Source organism: Musca domestica, unplaced genomic scaffold (genome assembly GCF_030504385.1).
Source record: "Musca domestica strain aabys unplaced genomic scaffold, Musca_domestica.polishedcontigs.V.1.1 90, whole genome shotgun sequence".
Taxonomy (NCBI): Eukaryota; Metazoa; Arthropoda; class Insecta; order Diptera; family Muscidae; genus Musca; species Musca domestica.
The window spans coordinates 238,198-259,816 of NW_026712436.1; the positions used below are offsets into that span (position 1 = coordinate 238,198).

The window sequence follows — 21,619 nt, forward strand, 5'->3', positions numbered from 1 at the left end:
GGCCATGATGATGGTGTGAGCCGCCATAACAGCCGATGGTCGCTCTCCGCTCCTATTTATCGATCGTGGCATTAGAATAAATGCCGAATATTATTCTGGTGGGTTTATTAAAGCCTTGGCTACGCAAATATGTTGGCCGCAGTCCTTGGACATTTCAACACGACTCAGCACCATCGCATTCAGCACGCACCACCTAAGAATGGTTTCAAGGTTCCTGCTTCATTGCAAGGTTGGCACTAAAAAGTACCAAAGTGTCGATCACCTCAAGCAAGCGCTTCGCCGAGAATGGGCAAAAACACCGCAGAGCAATATTCGGACAGCGTGTGTCGGTTTCATTGGCCGTTTGAAGGCCATAATTCGTGGCAATTCGAACCAATCTAAGCTTATTCTGAAATTTGATGTTATTTCCAACATTTTTTGCTTTCATTTAAGAAAAGTAAAAAAAAAAAAACGAGTAAAGAAAGTCTTAAAGTCGGGCGGGGCCGACTTTATGATACCCTACACCACTTTGCTAATTTATTTGAGCTCCACTTAATAATTAAAAGTTTTTATGGGAGAATTCAATCATACACGCTATGATTATAATTATAATTTAAAATTCAAAGGACTAAATATGCCGAAGCATTTGTATCTTTTAAATTCGGACTTGTATTGCCCATTTGGTGCGAAATTAATTTGAAATCGGATAAAAATATATATGGGAACTATATCCAAATCTGAACCGATCTCGATAAAATTTGGCAAAGATATTTCTGAGCTGTATTTGATATATTTCCCTGAATATCGTTGTTACGGAGTGCATATTACGGCTGTGGGTAACAAATACAATAAATCGGATGAACAATATATATGGGAGCTATAACTATATCTGAACCGATCTTCACCAAATTTAGCATACTACCTTCTAGACTAAATTCGGTCGTACGTGCCAAATTCCATCCCAGTTGGACAAATATTAGACGTTTGGTGCACAATAAATAGTAAATCGGACGAAGTTATATATGGGAACTATATCCAAATCTGAACCGATCTCGATAAAATTTAGCAAAGGTATTTCTGAGCTGCATTTGATATATTTCCCCAAATATTGTTGTTACAGAGTGCATTTTACGGCTGCGGATGACAAAAATAACAAATCGGATGAACAATATATATGGGAGCTATAGCTACATCTGAACCGATTGCGATAAAATTTGGCATACTTATTTTCAGGCCTAATTTGGTTGTATGTGCAAAATTCCATACTATTCGGTCTGATATTACACGTTTGGTGCACAATAAAAAGCAAATCGGATATGGGAGCTATATCTAAATTTTGACCGATTATCTCCAATTTCAAAATTCAATTAGTCTGTCCATGTATTCTTGTGAACAAAATGAAGGTCGCATTTATTATCCGATTGAGATGAAATTTTGTTAACAATATTTGTTTGGCCCAAGGAAATACCTTTGCTAAATTTTATCGAGATCGGTTCAGATTTGGATATAGCTCCCATAAATAACTTCGTCCGATATATAAATGGTAATATTGCGCACCAAACGTCTAATATTTGTCCAAATGGGATCGAATTTGGCACATACGACCGAATTTAGTCTAGAAGATAGTATGCTAAATTTGGTGAAGATCGGTTCAGATATAGTTATAGCTCCCATGTATATTGTTCATCCGATTTCAAATTAATTTGGCACCAAATGGGCAATACAAGTCCGAATTAAAAAGATACAAATGCTTCGGCATATTTAGTCCTTTGAATTTTAAATTATAATTATAATCATAGCGTATATGATTGAATTCTCCCATAAAAACTTTTAATTATTAAGTGGAGCTCAACTAAATTAGCAAAGTGGTGTAGGGTATCATAAAATCTGCCCCGCCCGACTTTAGGACTTTCTTTACTGATTTTTATCTCACTCTGTATATGTTTCATCCGATTTGGTGTTTTAGTCCTTCACATTCGTAATATGCACTCCAAAACAATGATATTTTGTTGCAGATATCAGATACAGTTCAGGAATACCTCCGGCAAATTTTATCATGATCCGTGCAGATTTGGACATAGCTCCCATATATCTTCAACCGATTTCGGGTTAATTATGCACCAAATGGCTAATATTAATCCACATGACCTGAATTTTGGCATATCCGACCGAATTCAGTCTAGAAGCAAGTAAATCAAAAAAACCGGTTCAGATATTGCTATAGATCCTATATATATGTTTCATCCGATGTGGTGTTTAAGTCCTTCACATTCGCAATATACACTCCACAACAATTATATTTTGTTGCAGATATCAGATACAGCCCAGAAATACTTCTGCCAAGTTTTATCGAGATCGGTCCAGAGTTGGATATACCTTCCATATAATTATTGCCTTTTGATTTTAAATTATATATACGTTAAAGCCATAATACGAATTCAAACTCTCTATGGTTCTTATGATCTACCTCCCACCATATACCAATGTAGGAAATTGAATATGAAAGCCAAATCCAAATCCGAGCGGTTTATCTAAATTTCAATAGTATTTGGCTATGGTCTAAATTTAATATTAATTATGCTCATTTTAGGTGACAAAAGTATGGCCCCGGAAAGCATTAGATTATCCGATTTCACTTGTTTGATGCGAAAGTATAATTTCGTATTTTCAAATTAAAAGTTATGATTCGAAAATTGTCCATATTTTGTTAGTATTTATATTCCATAACTGGAATATATTTATATTCCAGTAACAATATATGCACTGCAGAGATTATACATTTAGCTGCATTTTTTTTATGTAACTTATGGTACGAAAAGTATTCTGTCCATATTCTTGTTTAGATTCAAATAGTTTTCCCTTAATCCGCCTGTAATCTGCCTGATATATTTACCTTCCTTCAAATAAATTACACCTTTTGCAAAAAAGACATAATTATTATTAAACATACACACACACACACTTTCAATGACATTAAATTTGAATAAGCATCTCTCTTGGCATTATGTTGCCTAAAATTCGAAAACTTTTAAGCATCCTTGTTATTTATACATAATTACATATCAAGGATGCTGTCACCCTCTTGGAACGGTTGAAGCAATAATTCAATTTGTATAGATGTGTAGCGGAGCTGGGAGGAGAGAAAAAAATGCAGCAAATGCTTTTATGTGACTATGGGTTGTTGTTTTTTTCCTACATCTTCTTCTCTTCCACCTCCTCCTCGAAACTAATGCCAGCATGTATTCCTGAACATTGCTATCGGCCATGTTGTCAGGCACTCACGTTCTTCGAATACCACAATTCTTGCCTTTCGTAATTTATAGAGTAGTAGTGGTGGTGAGTTGTAGGAAAATGGCACAAAAAGAATCTGCTCGTAGTCAACATACCTACCTGCCAGATATTATTGAGCATAAGTACTTCTTAGATGGTAGACAGGGCTCCCCGCCTGAGAAGGGGTTGGGGGAACTCTAGTGTGGTGTCTTTCTTAAAAAGTGGCTTACAATCTATGTAAATACATATACATAGATAGTTCTGAGCACACGTAAGTTTTACTTCGCATAAAGTTCGAAGTGGAACAAAATAACATGTGAAATGGGATTATTCCTGTAAGGTCTTAAATTATTATTATTATTATTTTTTTCAAAACCAAAAATTGAAGAAAAAAATTTTTTTAACTATCCGAAAGGTAATTGTCTTTAAAAAATTAATAAATAAGAAGTACTGATAAATATCAAGGAAAAAATTATTTGGAAAGTATAAATCGGTTTGTCGATACAAATATGCGGTGTGTATCACCGGTTTCAGGTTTAATTGAACTATACACATTTTTTGCAACTTTTGAATTCCACATACATAATTTTAATCAATTCCGTTGAAAAATAGACCTATGTAGAAATTTTATGTCAGGTCCTTAATATTAACTACCAAACTTCTCAGACGAAACGGCTGAATCAAGTGATAAGGCTGGGTTTTTGGAAAGTCACACTAAAAGGGTACGAAAACTACTAAAATGTACTAAAAACTTAATTCTTTGTATTGGACAAACGGAATGAGGTAGAATTCTGAAATTTGGATTGAGAGCCACTGGTAGAGTCCATATAAAGGGTGAGGTAAAAAAACTGTAACAAAGCCAAACGCCATAATTTAATTTTTATACCCTACAACACTATGTGTTGGGGGTCTTATAAGTTTGATTGGGTCAAAAATAATGTAACACCTCGAAATATTGGTTTCCCACATAGGAAAGTGGATATATATGGATCTTCCTATCTCACCGTCCTGAGTCGATCTAGCTATGTATGTCCGTTCGTCCGTCTGTCCATGTTAGTTTGTAATCACTCTACAGGTCGCAATTGTGGCCCAATCTTCATGAAATTTAGAATGGAGGTGGGTCAGAATAGAACCCTATTTCTTTTGGAGACGATCGCATTATATTTAGGGGTTGAAATGGACCAAAAACTGAAAAAATCCTGATTTTGCTGAAAGTTAACATGGGGCTAGAGCTTCAGGCTGGGCAGAAGTCTTCCTATTTTGGTGGTCATCGGGTAATATTTAGTGGGTGAAATAGACCATAACATTTCTGTTAAATAAACTTCAAATTTTCCATTTAACCGCGAATATTTTAAATCCCGGCAAAATCACAAATAGACGAACAGGTCAACCCTAACCGCTACGTAGATGCCGATGGTAAATATATCGGATATTTATAGCGATATATATACAATACATATATACAAAGGAAAGGGATGTTAGCTAGAACGCTTATATCTCAAGAATGGCTGGACCGATTTTGACAAATTTTGTCATTTCAGAATTCCCTATTGTCATAAAAGAGAAAAGTCTAAAAAAATCGCATAAAAAGATGCCAATAATGGTGTTATTATAGATTTTGTAATATTTTATGACATATTTTTATTTTTTCATATTTTTTATCGCATGCGGTTTTTTCAATTTGACTTAATATTGAAGGGTATATTTTGTAATATTTTTGCACTTTACAACACAGGTTTTGGTTATTATATACAGTCTGCAATTATCGTCCGATCCTCACGGATATTTTCACAAGGGTAGGGTTAGGCTCAGAAGGGCTAGGCCTATTATATGTCAGCAATATATGTAGGGGTTAAAATGGACTAAAAACAGAAAAATTTTCCTGATCACACAATTGAAGCCAATCGACACGCCTGAGAAGAGAGTTATGGACAGGGAATAATTCTAGCATTTTGGTTGACCATTGGATTACATTTAGCTTTAAAATGGACCACAACAACTAACAGCACGACGGAGTGCGTAAATATTGGGCGAATGTCTCTGTTCAAAATGCTGAGGGTAATATCTGGGCAGTCTCCGTGACTTAATTTCAAAGGGGAAATATTCCAAAATGGATTTGAACATAAGGGGTGTTCTAACATTCTAGTGTTGTAGGGTATCACTATAGCCTTTGCTTACTTGTTTTTTTTTTTTTTTAAATTTTATTGAACGAAATAGCATAAAATTTTAGAATAATTTTAGATTTGTTCGAATTGGTCACCTTTGGCACGAATTATGGCCTTCAAACTGCCAATGAAACCTTCACACGCGGAACGAATGTTGCTCTGCGGTATTTTGGCGCAATCCCGATGAAGCGCTTGCTTGAGGTGATCGACACTTTGGTATTTTTTAGTGTCAACCTTGCTTTCCAAAATATTCCAGACACAATATTCCAACGGCGAGGAACGTCATTTTGTAACCATTCTTGGGTGGCGCGTGCTGAGTACGATGGTGCTGAGGCTTGTTGCGATGTGAAAGTTCTGCGGCCAAAATGTTTGCGTGCCAAGGCTTTAATACACCCTCCAGAATATTTTCGCGATAATATTCGGCATTTATTCTGATTCCACGGTCGATTAATACGAGCGGAGAGCTACCATCAGCTGTTATGGCGGCCCATAACATCACCATGGCCGGCGCCTGATTTCTGGTGGCTAACCGAAGGTGCACATTTACAGCGGACCTATTTGGCAAGTAAACACGATCATTTTGTTTGTTTACAAACTGCTGGACAACGAATTTTTTCTCATCGGAGAAACCCAAATTCGGCAGTTCACCTCTTTCGGCCAAGCGAAGCAACTCTTTACCTCTTTTGAGTCTATTTTCTTTCCATTGCGGTGTAAGTTCTTGCACTTTTTTTCGAATTTTAATGGCTAATTTTTCAATATTTGCCGAATGGAATATTGCGATATGTTAAGCTCACGAGCCATTTTTCGGCCACTGCGACGCGGGTTTCGATCAAGTCGGTTCTTTACTTTTCGAACCATTTCTGCTGATGTTGCTTTTTTTTCGTCCACTTCCTTGAAGTCGGGCTACGCTACCAGTATCACGGTAACGAGTGATGGTACGAGAAACAAATACTGGAGTGCTCTAACGATAGCCACTTGTGGTTTTCCAGCCAAATATGAAGAAATCACACAATCACGCTTGAATTCTATTACGAATATATATATATATATTTTTTTTTTTTTTGGAAAATTCCAACCAAAATGATTTTGTACGCTTTTAAAAAATATAATGAGCTATCACTGAAATAATTTTCACAGCTGTCAGACGAGTCGCTTAGAAATGACAGCAAATCTGAAGTTGGTTGCAGTTTTTTCATCTCACCCTGTAGAGCAAAATAGGTACAACATATATGTAAAAGAAATAGATCTTAGTTATTCTGCTTATAAGTCAAAAACCCCTGGACTGATTTTCACAACTCGGGATGGTATGTTGCCGGAAAAGGATAAAATCTAAAAATCGCGTTAAAATATGTCAATATTTTTATACCCTCCACCATACTATGGAGGGTATATTAATTTTGTCATTCCGTTTGTAACTCCTCGAAATACTCACGTCAGACCCAACAAAGTATATATATTCTTGATCAGCGTAAAATTCTAAGACGATTTAGACATGTCCGTCTGTCTGTCTGTGTGATAGAAGGCTAAAATTTTGCACACATGTATATTTTGCCAGTAGGCAGGTTAAGTTCGTAAATGGGTCATGTAGGTCCTAGTTTTCATATAGCCCCCATATAACGGTACCTCTCGATATTCGGTATTTTGATGATTTTAGCGACATTATTCACCGGAATTGTTTCAAATTCGTATAGCCCCCATATAACGGTACCCCCCGATATTCGGTATTTTGATGATTTTAGCTACATTTTTTAACGAAACCGTTCCAAATTTGGTATTTGAAGTTCGTAATAGATACTGCAGCAGAAAACAGAAAATGGGCCATGTAGGTCCACGTCTTCGTATAGCCCCCATATACCGTACCCCCCGATATTCGGTATTTTGATGATTTTAGCGACATTATTTAACGGAACCGTTCCAAATTTGGTATTTCAAGTTCGTAATAGATACTGAAGCAGAAAACAGAAAATGGACCATGTAGGTCCACGTCTTTGTATAGGCCCCATATACCGTACCCCCCGATATTCGGTATTTTGATGATTTTAGCGACATTATTTACCGGGATTGTTTTAAATTTCGTGTTTGAAGTTCGTAACGGATACTTCAGCCCATGCCAGAAAATTCTCTGTGCAGGTCCACGTCTTGGTATAGCCCCCATATAACGGTACCCCCTATATTCGGTATTTTGATGATTTTGACAGAATTTTTAAAGGATTATTTTTATTTTATTTATTTATTTTATTTTTTTTTTTGGAAATTGCCAAATTTGTACCAAATGGTGGAGGGTATTAATAGTTCGGCCCGGCCGAACTTACAGCTTTTTTACTTGTTTGTTAATTTTTTCAATTCTTGTCATATTTGTATTGCATGCGATTTTTATACCCTCCACCTTGGAAAGGAGGGTATATTAACTTTGTCATTCCGTTTGTAACATCCTTAAATATTCGTCTTAGACCCCATAAAGTATATATATTCATAATCAGCATAAAATTCTAAGTCGATTTAACGATGTCCGTCTGTCTGTCTGTCTGTCTGTCTGTTGAAATCACGATACAGCCCACATTATTTGACGTAGAGCGCCAAAATTTAGCAGAGCTATTTGCATTGTGTCTAGGATGGTTGGTATTGAAAATGAGATATATCGGTCCACGTTCTGGTGTAGACCCCATATAACGGTACCTCCCGATATTCGGTATTTTGATGATTTATGCCACATTTTTTCACGGATTTGTCTGAAAATTGGTATTTGTGGGTCATAATGGTTTCCAGCTCCGGTGGCGAAACATTGCATGTATGGGTCCATGATTTGGTATAGCCCCCGTATAACGGTACCTCCCGATATTCGGTAGTTTGATGGTTTTTGCCACATTTTTTCACTGATTTGTCTAAAAATTGGTATTTTTTTGTCATAATGGGTCCAAGTTCGTGTGGCGAAACATTGTAATTGTAGGTCCACGTTTTGGTGTAGCCCCCATATAACGGTACCTCCCGATATTCGGCATTTTAATGGTTTTTGCCACATTACTTCTAATGTTTCTTTTACCCTAAGGTGGAGGGTATTAAATGTTTGGCCCGGCCGAACTTAATGTTTTTTTACTTGATTCAATTTGAATAGCAATTTTGAATTGTATTCAACACAATGTGTTGAGGGTGTTATGTGCAGGTCGCAATTATCGTCCGATCCACACGAAATTTTGAAAGGGGCTAGGGTAAGGGTCAGAATTGAAGCCTATTGTTTTTAATTGTGTACAATTAGGGGTTCGAAGGGACTAAAAAAAATAAATTTTTCTAATTTGTAGTCGCTCTATAGGTCACAATTGAAAACCAATCGACACGGAATTTCGCATCAAAAGAGTGTTAAGGACAGGGAAGAAGACTGTTATTTTCATGACTTTTGGATTATATTTAACAATAAAATGGGCCACAACTTTCGTGTGAAATTGTTTTGAATACAACACGACGGAGTACGTGAATATTGACCAAATTCTCCGAATCAAAACCCCAGTGGTAAAATATGGGAAGGGCTCTTTGACATTATTTCAAAAACGAAACCTTTCAAAATGGATTTGTATATAAGGATACTTCTAAAATATTGTAGTGTTGCAGAGTATCACATGGTCGGCCCCGCACGACTTTAGCCTTTGCTTACTTGTTTTTCTATTACCCTTTTCGACAAGCGAAACATCTGAAAAGTTTGTACGATATATAAAGTTTTGTTTGGAAATTTTGTCCACGACATAAAGAACGAATTGTGAATTTTGAGTACAAACATGTATTGGTTCAACGAATCTAAAATTGTTAAAATGAAATTTTCACTGGCGAAGTAGCGGGCACTTGCTAGTGTTAAATATTTTGCTTTAATGGAGAAAATAAAAACATTCAGCCTGATCTACCTTTTCTTAGACGATGTCGGTGAAGATGAAAGATTTGACTTGGCTGCAACTCACTGCATTTTAACTTGTTCTGCTTTTCTTAAGCAGAAACTTGAACATCAAATGCACACAAAACACATTTCAAATTGTTAAGAACCATATCTACATACGAACATCAACATATTCTCTTCTCTGCATGCTTGAGCTACTGCGACTCTTCGTAGAATTGCAACATGAAATGCATTAAAACGATGTTTGATGTGAAGGCAAAGTCAGTCAGCGCAAGTTAACTTTCCTCTGAGAAATATTTATTTTGTTTCGTTTTTCGTTCTTCTTCGTCTTTTATTCTACTTTTTTTATACGCCGGAATTCCTCCCAAAAAACAAGGAATGGAGGAAAACATGAAAATTATTTATGTCTGGATATTGCGAACGCACTGCAGCAATATAGCCAAAACGCCATGGTGCATAGTCATAGAATCAAGCTGTCAGCCTTTGCAGTATTGCAATATTTTGTGTTGTGTTTGTTAATACCCTACGTTCAATGGGGGTTAGGTTGGTGTGGTTGATAGGTTTGTAGAGAGTTTTTAAAAAAAGATTTTTAGCCCATTTTTTGTGGTCAACATATTGATATGCAGCTTGGGTTTATTGGATCGATCTATACCATATCGGTTGCTGTTTTGATGTGAAAATAATTGACAATTTTCGTTGTAAGTTCTGGTGTCATTATGTCGACTATTACCCACTTCATTTTGCCATCGCTACTGTAACATCCAAAGGCTTGCTTCTGCTTGTTTCTGTTTCTTTTAAACTTAGCGTAACATAGTTTACACACTGCTGGATGGTTTGAAACATTTTAAATACTTTTGCCGTCATATGGGGTTGCAATATATCACACCACAACAAAAAAGAGAGAAAAAAAGTATCCGACAAGTTCCCTGTTGTTGCTCTCGTTTCCTTTATAATGGCGTTGCCAAAGTGACTTAAAATACTTTATGTTTTGTTAACAACAGTTATGGTTTATATAATATTCCCTAAGCGGATTCATAGTTTGTGTCGCATATGAAAGCAAACGTGGAGAGCTATGTTCCACAAGGTGTGATACAATGTTGTGAATCACGACCGTATAACAGGTTGGGATGTATCAGTCGGTTTGGAATACAACTGCATGTCATGTTTACTGTTTCAGACCCTGGATCGAAATCTGCTTTTGGAGATTTGGAATCGATATAGCGATGTGTGTTTGTCCAACCATCTGTCGGGCTGGAGTGCATAATAACTCTTTAAGGGATAATCCGATTTACTCCAAATGTAATACATCGTAAAATTTCTCTCAAAATGGCAATTTTGCCCATAACCGTCAAAATTGGCACACTACTCTCTTGCACCTCACCAACTAGAGGTCAACAACAAAATGACAGCAATTTTCAAGAAAATAAAATCCGATAAAAGTTTTCTTAAAATCTTAAAAATACCGATTATAGCCGCTATATTAGGAACTATACGATGACGTGGACCTGCATTGGCAACTTTTGTTATAAGCAATCACAATATTCAAATGCGAAACTTAAAAAAATCGAAAATCAACAAAGTACCGAATATCGGGAGGTACCGTTATATGAGAGCTGTACGAAGACGTGGACAGACAATTTTCTGTCTTAAGCTATAGTGTTTGTATATTTGAAGCTCGCAATCAAATATTAAATTTGAAACAATTCTGGTGAATAATGTGGCTAAAATCATCCAAAGGCCGAATATCGGGGGTACTGTTATATGGGGACTATACAAAGACATAAACCTGCACACAAAATTTTCTGTCATAGGCTGTAGTACCCATTACGAACTCAGAATACCAAATTTAAAACATTTGCGGTGAATAATGTCGCTTTAATCACCAAAATACAGAAAAAATGGAGGTAGCATTGGAGGGGCCATGTCAACACGTGGACCTCCAAGCTCCATTTTCCGTACCAAAAGCCTTGCACCAACCTTGCACAACCTACTTCATTTCGTTCGGAAGCTAGAGTGACTTCCACTTACGGAAGGACATCACTAAATCGACATAGAATTTTATGCTGATCAAGAATATATATATACTTTGTGGGGTCTAAAATGTATATTTCGAAGTATTACTAACGGAATGACAAATGTAATATACACTACATACTATGGCGGAGGATTTAATAGCTTCCATGAAATAAAAAATCTCACATTTCTTATAAATAGGAGGGTGGTACCAGGTACATTTCAAATGACAATTCATCAACGAGTTAAAAAAACGATATATTTTTATACCCTCCACCTTGAAAAGGCGGGTACTTTATATTTGTCACTCCATTTGTAAATCTCTAAATATTCGTCATTGACCCCATTAAGTACATATTCACGATCAGCATAAAATTCTAAGTCGATTTAACGACATCCCTGTCAGTCTGCCTCTTGATATTAGAGGTTCAGCGTTTCATCCCGATATTAGGTATTTTGTTGGTTTTAGCCACATATTCCCACTAACTTATCTACAAATTAGTATTTGTTGTTTGTAATGGGTTCTACCTCCGATGGAGGAACATCGTACATGCAGGGTGAGATAAAAAAACTGCAACAAACAAAAACACCATAATTTTTACATTTTTTTTATTGAGTGAAAGCAAAAATGTCGGATATAGCATCGAATTTTAGAATAAGTTTAGATTTGTTCGAATCGCACGCCTTTGGCACGCATTATGGTCTTCAAACGGCCAACGAAACCGTCACACACTGCCCTAATGTTTCTCTGCGGTATTTTGTCCTATTCCCGGCAAAGCGCTTGCTTGAGGTGATCGACACTTCGGTATTTTTTAGTGCCAAGCTTGCTTTCCAAAATACTCAAGACAGAATAGAACAACGGATTGGCATCCGGAGATTTTGGTGGCTTTTGTGCGCTGGAAATGAAGCGAGGAACCTCATTTTGTAACCATTCTTGAGTGCGATGCTGCTGAGTCCTATTGGAATGTCCAAGGTCTGCGGCCAAAATGTTTGCGTGCCCAAGGCTTTAATACACGCTCCAGGATATTTTCGGAATTTATTCTGATGTCACGGTTATGGGACCGCCACCATCACCATGGTCGGCGCTTGTGTTCTGAACCGAAGGTGCACATTTTCAGCTGACCTCTTTGGCGATAATTTTGTTTGTTTACAAACTGCTAGGCAATGAAGGTTTTCTCATTTCGGCCAAGTGAAGCAACTCTTTAGCTCTTTTGAATCGATTTTCTTTCTGTTGCGGTGTAAGTTCTTGCACTTTTTGGAATTTCAATGGCTTTACCCCGAGCTCATTTTTCAATATTTGCCGAATGGATTATTGCGATATGTTCAGCTCACGAGCCATTTTTCGGCCACTGCGACGCGGGTTTCGATCAAGTCGCTTCTTTACTTTTCGAACCCTTTCTGCTGATGTTGCTGTTTTCTTCCGCCCACTTCCTTGACATATGTCGGGCTACGCTACCAGTATCACGGTAACGAGCGATGGTACGAGACACAAAAGATTTATTCACATTTAAACGCTGGAGTGCTCTAACTATAGCCACTTTTGGTTTTCCAGTCAAAAATTAAGAAATAACACTATCACCCTTGAATTCCATCACGAATAACTTTTTTTTCCGGAAAATTCTCACCAAAATGTTTTTGCATGCTTGTAAAGAATAGATTGAGATGTCACTGGAATAATTTTAACAGCTGTCGGACGAGTGGCTTAGAAATGACAGCAGTCTGAATTTCGTGGCAGTTTTTATGCCCTACAACACTATGTGTTGGGGTATTATAAGTTTGATTGGGCCCAAAATGATGTAACACCTCGAAATATTGGTTTCCCACATAGGAGAGTATATATAGGTCTTCCTAGCTCGCCGAGCTGAGTCGATCTAGCTATGTATGTCCGTCCGTCCGTCTGTCCATGTTAATTTGTAATCACTCTACAGGTCGCAATTATGGCCCGATCTTTACGAAATTTAGAATAGAGCCCCACCTCCATTCTAAGAGCCAGAATAGAACGCTGTTGCTTTTTGGGATGATCGCATAATATTTAGGGGTTGAAATGGACCAAAAACCTGAAAAATTTCTTTGTTTTGCAGTTGCTCTACAGGACACAATTGTAGACCAATCGCGGAAATTAGCATGGGGCTAGGGGTTGGGCAGAAGCCTTCCAATTTTTATGGTCATCGGGAAATATTTAGTGATTTCACCCACTAGATATTTCCCGATTGCCACAAAATTTGTGATAAATAAAAGTCAAAATTTCCATTAAACCGTGAATATTTTTAATCCCGGCGAAATCACAAATAGACGAAGAGGTCAATTCTGACCGTTACGTAAATGCCGATAGTAAATATATCGGATATATGTAGCGAAATAAAAACAATGTATATATACAAAGGAAGGGGCTAGAAGCTAGAATGCTTATATCTCAAGAATGGTTGTACCGATTTTGAAAAATTTTGTCAATTCAGAGTGCCCTCTTGGCATAATAGTATAAAATCTAAAAAAATCGCATAAAAAGATGCCAATAATTATGATAATAAAGATTTTGTAGGATTTTGTGACATATTTTTATTTAATCATATTTTTTATCGCATGCGATTTTTTTCATTTTGTCTTATAATATTGAAGTGTATATTTTGTAATATTTTTTCACCTTACAACACAGGTTTGGGTTAATATTTATATGCAGATTGCAATTATCGTTCGATCCTCACGAATTTTTTCACAAAGGTAGGTTTAGGCTCAGATGGGCTTAGCCTATTATTTGCAAAGATGTCCGCAATATATTTAGGGGATGAAATGGACCAGCAACTCAAAATGTTCCTGATTTTGCAGCCGTTATAAAGGTCCCAAATATAAACCTAAGGACACGAAATCTCGCACGAAGTTAGAGCTTAGGACAGCGGGTAGAATGGACCACTACTTTTGTGTAAAAAAATATCAACATTACTTACAGGCGATACACAGTAGGCGAACTTTTGGCTTTTTTATGCTAATTTCGTTGACGAATATAGCCAAATATCGTAGACAAGCAAATCATATAGATGAGTTTAAATTTGGAGACACAGAGGGGCCTTTTGCTTTTGGAGATGATCGCAAAATATTTAGGGGTTTAAATGAACCAAAAACAGGAAAAAAAATCCTCATCACACAATTGAAGCCAATCGACACGCCTGAGAAGATAGGTAAGCACAGGGAAGAGTTCTGGCATTTTGGATGACCATTGGAATATATTTAGCCGTAAAATAGAACACAAAAACTAACAGCACGGCAAAGTGCATAAATATTGGGCAAATGTCCCTGGTCAAAATGCTAAGGGTAAAATCTGGGCAGTGCTTCGTGACATGATTTCAAAAGCGAAATCTTCCAAAATGGATTTGGACATAAGGGGGCTTCTTACATATTGTAGTGTTGTAGGGTATCACATGATCGGCCCCCACGTCTATAGCCTTTTCTTACTTGTTTCATCTCATCATATTTTATATTGGACATCAGATACAGCTCGAAAACACCTATGCCAAATTTTATTGCGATCGGTTCAGATTTTTACGTAGCTTCGGTATACATCTTACAGTTTTTGTCCTCCATATATAAATACGCATAGTGGTGTAGTGTATCATATAGACGGCCCCTCTCGACTTTTGACCTTTCCTTACTGGTTTTATTTTATATATTAAATTTTGTGTCGCAGATGTGGGCTTTAAAATTACACCACATTCTTGCGAAATATCCTTGTATTTCAAAATTTATTTATATTCATGCATTTATTTTTCTCTTTAAATTGCAGGTGTCGCTTTTAAAGCCAAATTCATTGTCACAGGAGAATCAGCATAACAATATTCCCCGCTGGCCAGAATATGTATGTTTTTACATGTTTGCTAACAAAAATCCACAGATAGCCCAAGTGACATAGAAATTAATATTTCATGGAAAATCTAATAAAAACTCAAATGAATATCACCGTTCTGACAAACATGAAAATTAAATCAATGTTTTGTCAGACTAGGGGCGAATAAATGAATGGCTGAATGAACGGAATTCTCGCTGAGACCATGAATAGCAGCGAAACGCTAAAAAATGCTTACCAACTTGAGCACTGAAGCCACTGGTGGTCGCTGTTGATTACATCGTATCTGCAACCAGTCACACCTACGAATGCAGGCCAGCCAGCCATCAGCCATTCGACGAATCACAGCGTGCTAACTGATGCTTAAACAGTGATCAATAATAAAATAAATAAATCAACAGCATAAATTTTTTGCAAAATCAGTTGGCGTAAAAAAATCATTGGAATCAGCGTTTCAACGAATGGCGAACAGAAAAAAGCCGAAACGAAGCAACCAATGAATGTAAAAACCTGTCAGAATATATGTATGTATGCATGTGTGTGTGTTACAAGCAAATCCCCAATCCATATCCTTCAGGCCGTGGCATTTTTCTGTTTTTTGCTGTTTGGCATCAGCAGGAACAGCAGCAGTTCCAGTAAATATCAACAAAGTCAGCAGCTTTTAACGGCATCAACACCGACATCAACAACACCATTAAACTGAGCCTAATGAAATTGTAAATTTATAACACTTTTTCTCCATTTATTTTCATTTCACGTGAAACGAAGCAAAAACAGCAGCCAAGCCAAGCAAACAACAGCAACAGCAGCAACAAAAAAAAGGACTCACTTAAAATTGAAATTGAATTAACATAACCCTTATCAAAATTCATGCGCTTGAACATGTAGGACACGGGACACGCTTGAGTCAAATCAATATTGAACAACGCACTTGCTCTCACATACACACAGAAACATACAAACACACACGTATACATACACGCGCGCTTATAACTTGGCTGAAACAAAGCGTAACAAAGTATAAGAAAGAGCAAAAACTAATAGAAATTATAAAGACCTACGCAGGATAACGAAGGACGTGTCATACAACGAACACACCCCGACCCCCCTACACAACTTGTAACAAGGATAATAACAAATAAAACCAACACCACCACCACCACCCCCTCTCATCTTCATCGACATCCTCTCGGCTACAGGAAAACCCACATCACCATTAGTCAGAGCAGGGCCAAGGCCAACAACAGGATCATTGTCAGCATTGTAAGCGTTTTCGTTCGGCCCAAAATGTAATGGAATTAAGTGGCATACACAAAAAATGGATTTCGTCGGCCTTTTTAAGGCTGTTTTATTCCTGTACACAGTCAGAGGTAAGTCAAATCTTTCAGCTTGGCCAATGTCCCATTTAGTGTTGGGAGGGGGGCTTGAAATGAAATCCAATTCTGGGTTTGTTTTTTGCCGGCTAAAATCCCCATAGACATCTAGTTGAGTGTATTTAAAAAAAATATGTAATCTCAAATTTTAAAATTGAATTAATATTCAATGACACAGGCTAAATCGCCGGATCTAAACGTGATATAAGCGAAAACTCCATTCTCATCAGAGAAATAGCGAGACAGCACTGTTTAAGTTAGAGTTTTGAATTGAATGGGAAGAGATTTATGTGAGATATAAACATGCATTTTTTGACACAACTAAACTAACTAAATTCGGCGAGGCCGAACATTCGATACCCTCCACCATTCGGAAAAGAACCGTTGTATAGAGTGCAGATGTCTACGGCGGGAATGGTTTTCGGTTAGCTCTCACTGGAAGTAGTTTAATTGTATAACCAATAAGGAAAAAGTCAGAAGTCGAGCGGGACCGACTATATATCACTATGCATATTCAGTAGAACTCCCATAACAGCGGTTATAATTTGATTCCAGAGGGAACGAATATATGGGAGGCATATCCAATTCTGAATGGATTTTCACTAAATTTGACGGAGACATTTTAATCTTTTATGCCAAATAACATTGCTATATAGTGCATGATATCACTTTGAAAAGGATTATATTAAAAACAAGTAAGCAAAGGCTATACTCGTCCGAGGCAAACCATGTAATACCCTACAACACTACAATATGTTAGAACCCTTTTATGTCCAAATCCATTTTGGAAGATTTCGCTTTTGATCACGGAGCACTGCCAAGATATTACCCTTAGCATTTGAACAGGGACATTTGCCCAATATTTACGCACTACGTCGTTATGTTAGTTGTTGTGGTCCATTTTACAGCTAATAGTAATCCAATGGTCATCCAAAATGGTAGAATTATTCCCTGTCCTTAACTCTCTTCTCAGGCATGTCGATTAGCTTCAATTATGTGATCAGGATTTTTTTTTTCTGTTTTTGGTCCATTTTAACCCCTAAATATGTTGCGGACATCTTTGAAATCAATAGACCTAGCCCTTCTGAGCGTAACCCTACACTTGTGAAAATTTTTGGGAGGATCGGGCGATAATTGCAGACTTTATATAATAACCAAAACCTGTGCTGTAAGGTGAAAAAATATTACAAAATATACACTTCAATATTAAGTCAAATTGAAAAAATCGCATGCGATAAAAAGTATGAAAAAACAAGTAAGCAAAGGCTATAGTCGTGCGGAGCCGACCATGTGATACCCTACAACACTACAATATGTTATAAGCACCCTTATGGAAGATTTCGCTTTTGAAATTTTGTCATGGAGCATTGCCCAGATATTGCCCTTTTCCATTTTAACCAGGGATATTTGAGCCACTAAAAATGCATCTAAAACTTAAAACCTATCTACATGATTTGCTTGTCTACGATATTTGACTATATTCATCAACAAAATCAGCATAAAAAACCAGAAGTTCGCCTTTTGTGTATTTCGGATATCGCCTGTAATTAATGTTGGTATTTTATTTACACAAAAGTAGTGGTCCATTCTACCCGCGGTCCTAAACCCTAACTACATGGGAGATTTCATGTCCTTTGGTTTCTTTTTGCGACCTTATAACGGCTGCAAAATCAGGAACATTTTTAGTGGTTGGTCCATTTTAACCCCTAAATATTGGTCCATTTCAACCCTAAATAATATAGTCATCTTGAAAACAATAGCTCTTGTGAGCCTTGTGAAAATTTTCGTGAACTCGGACGATAATTTTAATTTGTATATAATAATCCCAACCCGTGTTGTAAGGTGAAACATTTTTACAAAATTACATTTCAATTTATAAGTCAAATTGAAAAAATCGCATGCGATAAAAAATATGAAAAAATAAAAAAATGTCACAAAATGGTACAAAATCTATAATAACACCATTATTGACACACTTTTATGCGATTTTTTTAGATTTTATTCGCTTATGCGAAGAGGGTATTCTGAATTGACAAAATTTGTCAAAATCGGTAAAGCCATTCTTGAGATATATGCATTCTAGCTAACATCCCCTTCCATTGTATATACACATTGTTTATATTCCGCTATATATATCCGATATATTCACTATCGACATTTACGTAACGGTCAGAATTGACCTCTTCATCTATTTGTGATTTCGCCGTGATTAGAAATATTCGCGGTTTAATGGAAAATTTGACTTTTATTTAACACAAATGTTATGGTCTATTTCACCCACTAAATATTACCCGATGACCATCAAAATTGGAAGACTTCTGCCCAGCCTAAAGCTCTAGCCGCATGCTAACTTTCGCATCGATTGGTCTATAACTGCGACCTGTAGAGCAACTGCAAAATTTGGAAAATTATTCAGTTTTTGGTCCATTTCAACCCCTAAATATTAAGCGATCATCTCCAAAAGAAATAGGGTTCTATTCTGACATTAACCCCACCTCCATTTTCAATTTCGTGAGGATTGGGCCATAATTGCGACCTGTAGAGTGATTACAAATTAACGTGGACAAACGGACGGACGGACGGACATACATAGCTAGATCGACTCAGCTCGACGAGATAGGAAGATCCATATATACTTTCCTATGTGGGAAACCAATATTTCGAGGTGTTACATAATTTTTGGCCCAATCAAACTTATAATACCCCCAACACATAGTGTTGTAGGGTATAAAAATATATCGGAGCCGAGTTCCACAAAATGGAAACATACGTCCGTGGAAACATTCACTCTTTTTGGACTGATATTAGCCAAATAATGGCACAATAAACTAGAAATCGGATTTAGGACATATATGGGAGCTATATCCAAATCTTAGCCGATCTCGATAAAATTTGACAAAGGTATTTCCGAGCTCTATAAGATATGTGGTACAAATTTGATAGACTTGCTTTTAGACTGAATTCGGTCGGATGTGCCAAAATTCAGGTCATTTGGTTTGATATTGGCAATTTAGTGCAAAATAAACCCGAAATCGGCTGAAGATATATAGTGAGCTATATCCAAATCTGAACCGATGTTGAGGTTCAGATGTATTTCTTGGCTGCATCTGATACCAAATATCATATCACGAATTTTAGAGACTTAAACACCAAACCAGATGAAACATGTACATGGGAGCCACAGGCTGAGATGAAAAAACTGCAACAAAATTCAGACTGTTGTCATTTCTAAGCCACTGGTCCGACAACTGTTGAAATTATTCCAGTGACAGCTCATTATATTGTTTACTAGCGTACAAAAGCATTTTGGTGAGAATTTTCCTGAAGAAAGGTTATTCGTTATGGAATTCAAGCGTGATAGTGTGATTTCTTTATATTTGGCAGAACAACCACAAGCGGCTCGTAAGCTGAACATATCGCAATATTTCATTCGGCAAATATTAAAAATTAGTAATTCCAAAAAGTGCAAGAACTTACACCGCAATAGAAAGAAAATAGCCTCAAAAGAGCTAAAGAGTTGCTTCGCTTGGGTAAGAGTGGTAACTGCCGAATTTGATTTTCTCCGATGAGAAAACATTCGTTGTCCAGCAGTTTGTAAACAACCAAAATGATCGTGTTTAGGTGTCATAGAGTTCAGCTGAAAATGTGCACCTTCGGTTGACCACCAGAACTCAAGCGCCGGCCATGGTGATGGTGTGGGCCGCCACGACAGCCGATGGTCGCTCTCCGCTCGTATTAATCGATCGTGGCACTCCAGACACAATAGTCCAAATGATTAGTATACGGAGATTTTGGTGGCCATTATGCACTGGAAATGAAGCAGGGAACCTCATTTTGTAACCATTCTTAAGTGGCGCGTGCTGAGTGCGATGGTGCTGGGTCCTGTTGGAATGTCCAAGATCTACGGCCAAAATGTTTGCGTGCCCAAGGCTTTAATACACCCTCCAGAATATTTTCGCGATAATATTCGACATTTATTCTGATGCCACGGTCGATTAACACGAGCGGAGAGCTACATCGACTGTTAATGCGGCCCACACCATCACCATGGCCGACGCTTAAGTTGGCTGGTAGCTAACCGAAAGTGCACATTTTCAGCTGACCTCTTTGGTGGCAAGTAAACACGATAATTTTGTTTGTTTACAAACAACGAATGTTTTCTCATTGGAGACGGAGAAAACCATACTCGGCAGTTCACCACTTTGGGCCAATGCGAAGCAACTCTTCAGCTCTTTTGAGTCTATTTTCTTTCTATTGCGGTGTAAGTTCTTGGCTTTACCCCGAGCTCACTTTTCAATATTTGCCGAATGGAATATTGCGATATGTTCAGCGCACGAGCCATTTTTCGGCCACTGCGACGCGGGTTTCGATCAAGTCGTTTCTTTACTTTTCGAACGCTTTCTGCTGATGTTGCTGTTTTCTTCCGCCCACTTCCTTGACATATGTCGGGCTACGCTACCAGTATCACGGTAACGAGCGATGGTACGAGACACAAAAAATTTATTCACATTTAAACGCTGGAGTGCTCTTACGATAGCCACTTGTTGTTTTCCAGCCAAATATAAAGAATTCACACTATCACGCTTGAATTCCATCACGAATAACTTTTTTTCTGCTCACCAAAATGCTTTAGTACGCTTGTAAACAATGTAATGAGCTGTCACTGGAATAATTTTAACAGCTGTCGGACGGGTGGCTTAGAAATGACAGCAGTCTGAATTTGGTTGCAGTTTTTTCATCTTACCCTGTATGCGTTTCAACCGATTTAATATATCATAATAAGTTTTCTATAGCAACGATTTATGGTATAAGAGGTCAGAAACAAAAGTAAAATATCTCCGTCTAATCGCGTAGGAATTTATTAGAATATATCTTCCAAGCGATGTTCCATCTGATATCAAATTTAAACCGCCCTAAGTCACAAAAGAGGACCTTAAAGAGGTGAGCTTCCATCACAGAAAAACAAGTGGGAATAATTTCAACGGCTAATTTAGCGAGAATTTGCTTATCAAACAGTGCTTCCATGGGTAATGTAGGATATAACATAGTCGGTTTTTTTATATTCCTTTCAAGTAGTGAATGTCAAATTAAGTCCAAATTGTTC

General features: G+C 37.3%; 1 protein-coding gene across 1 annotated transcript in view; it reads left to right on the forward strand.

Moving 5' to 3' along the window:
* The window catches only part of LOC101887270 (cell adhesion molecule Dscam2), a 332,543-nt gene that overhangs the window by 104,172 nt on the left and 206,752 nt on the right, over positions 1–21,619 (forward strand). Inside the window, exon 2 of the mRNA XM_059131918.1 lies at positions 15,083–16,512. Coding sequence (XP_058987901.1) covers positions 16,461–16,512 — 52 coding nt within the window. The 5' untranslated portion in view covers positions 15,083–16,460. The remainder of the gene's footprint in view (positions 1–15,082; positions 16,513–21,619) is intronic.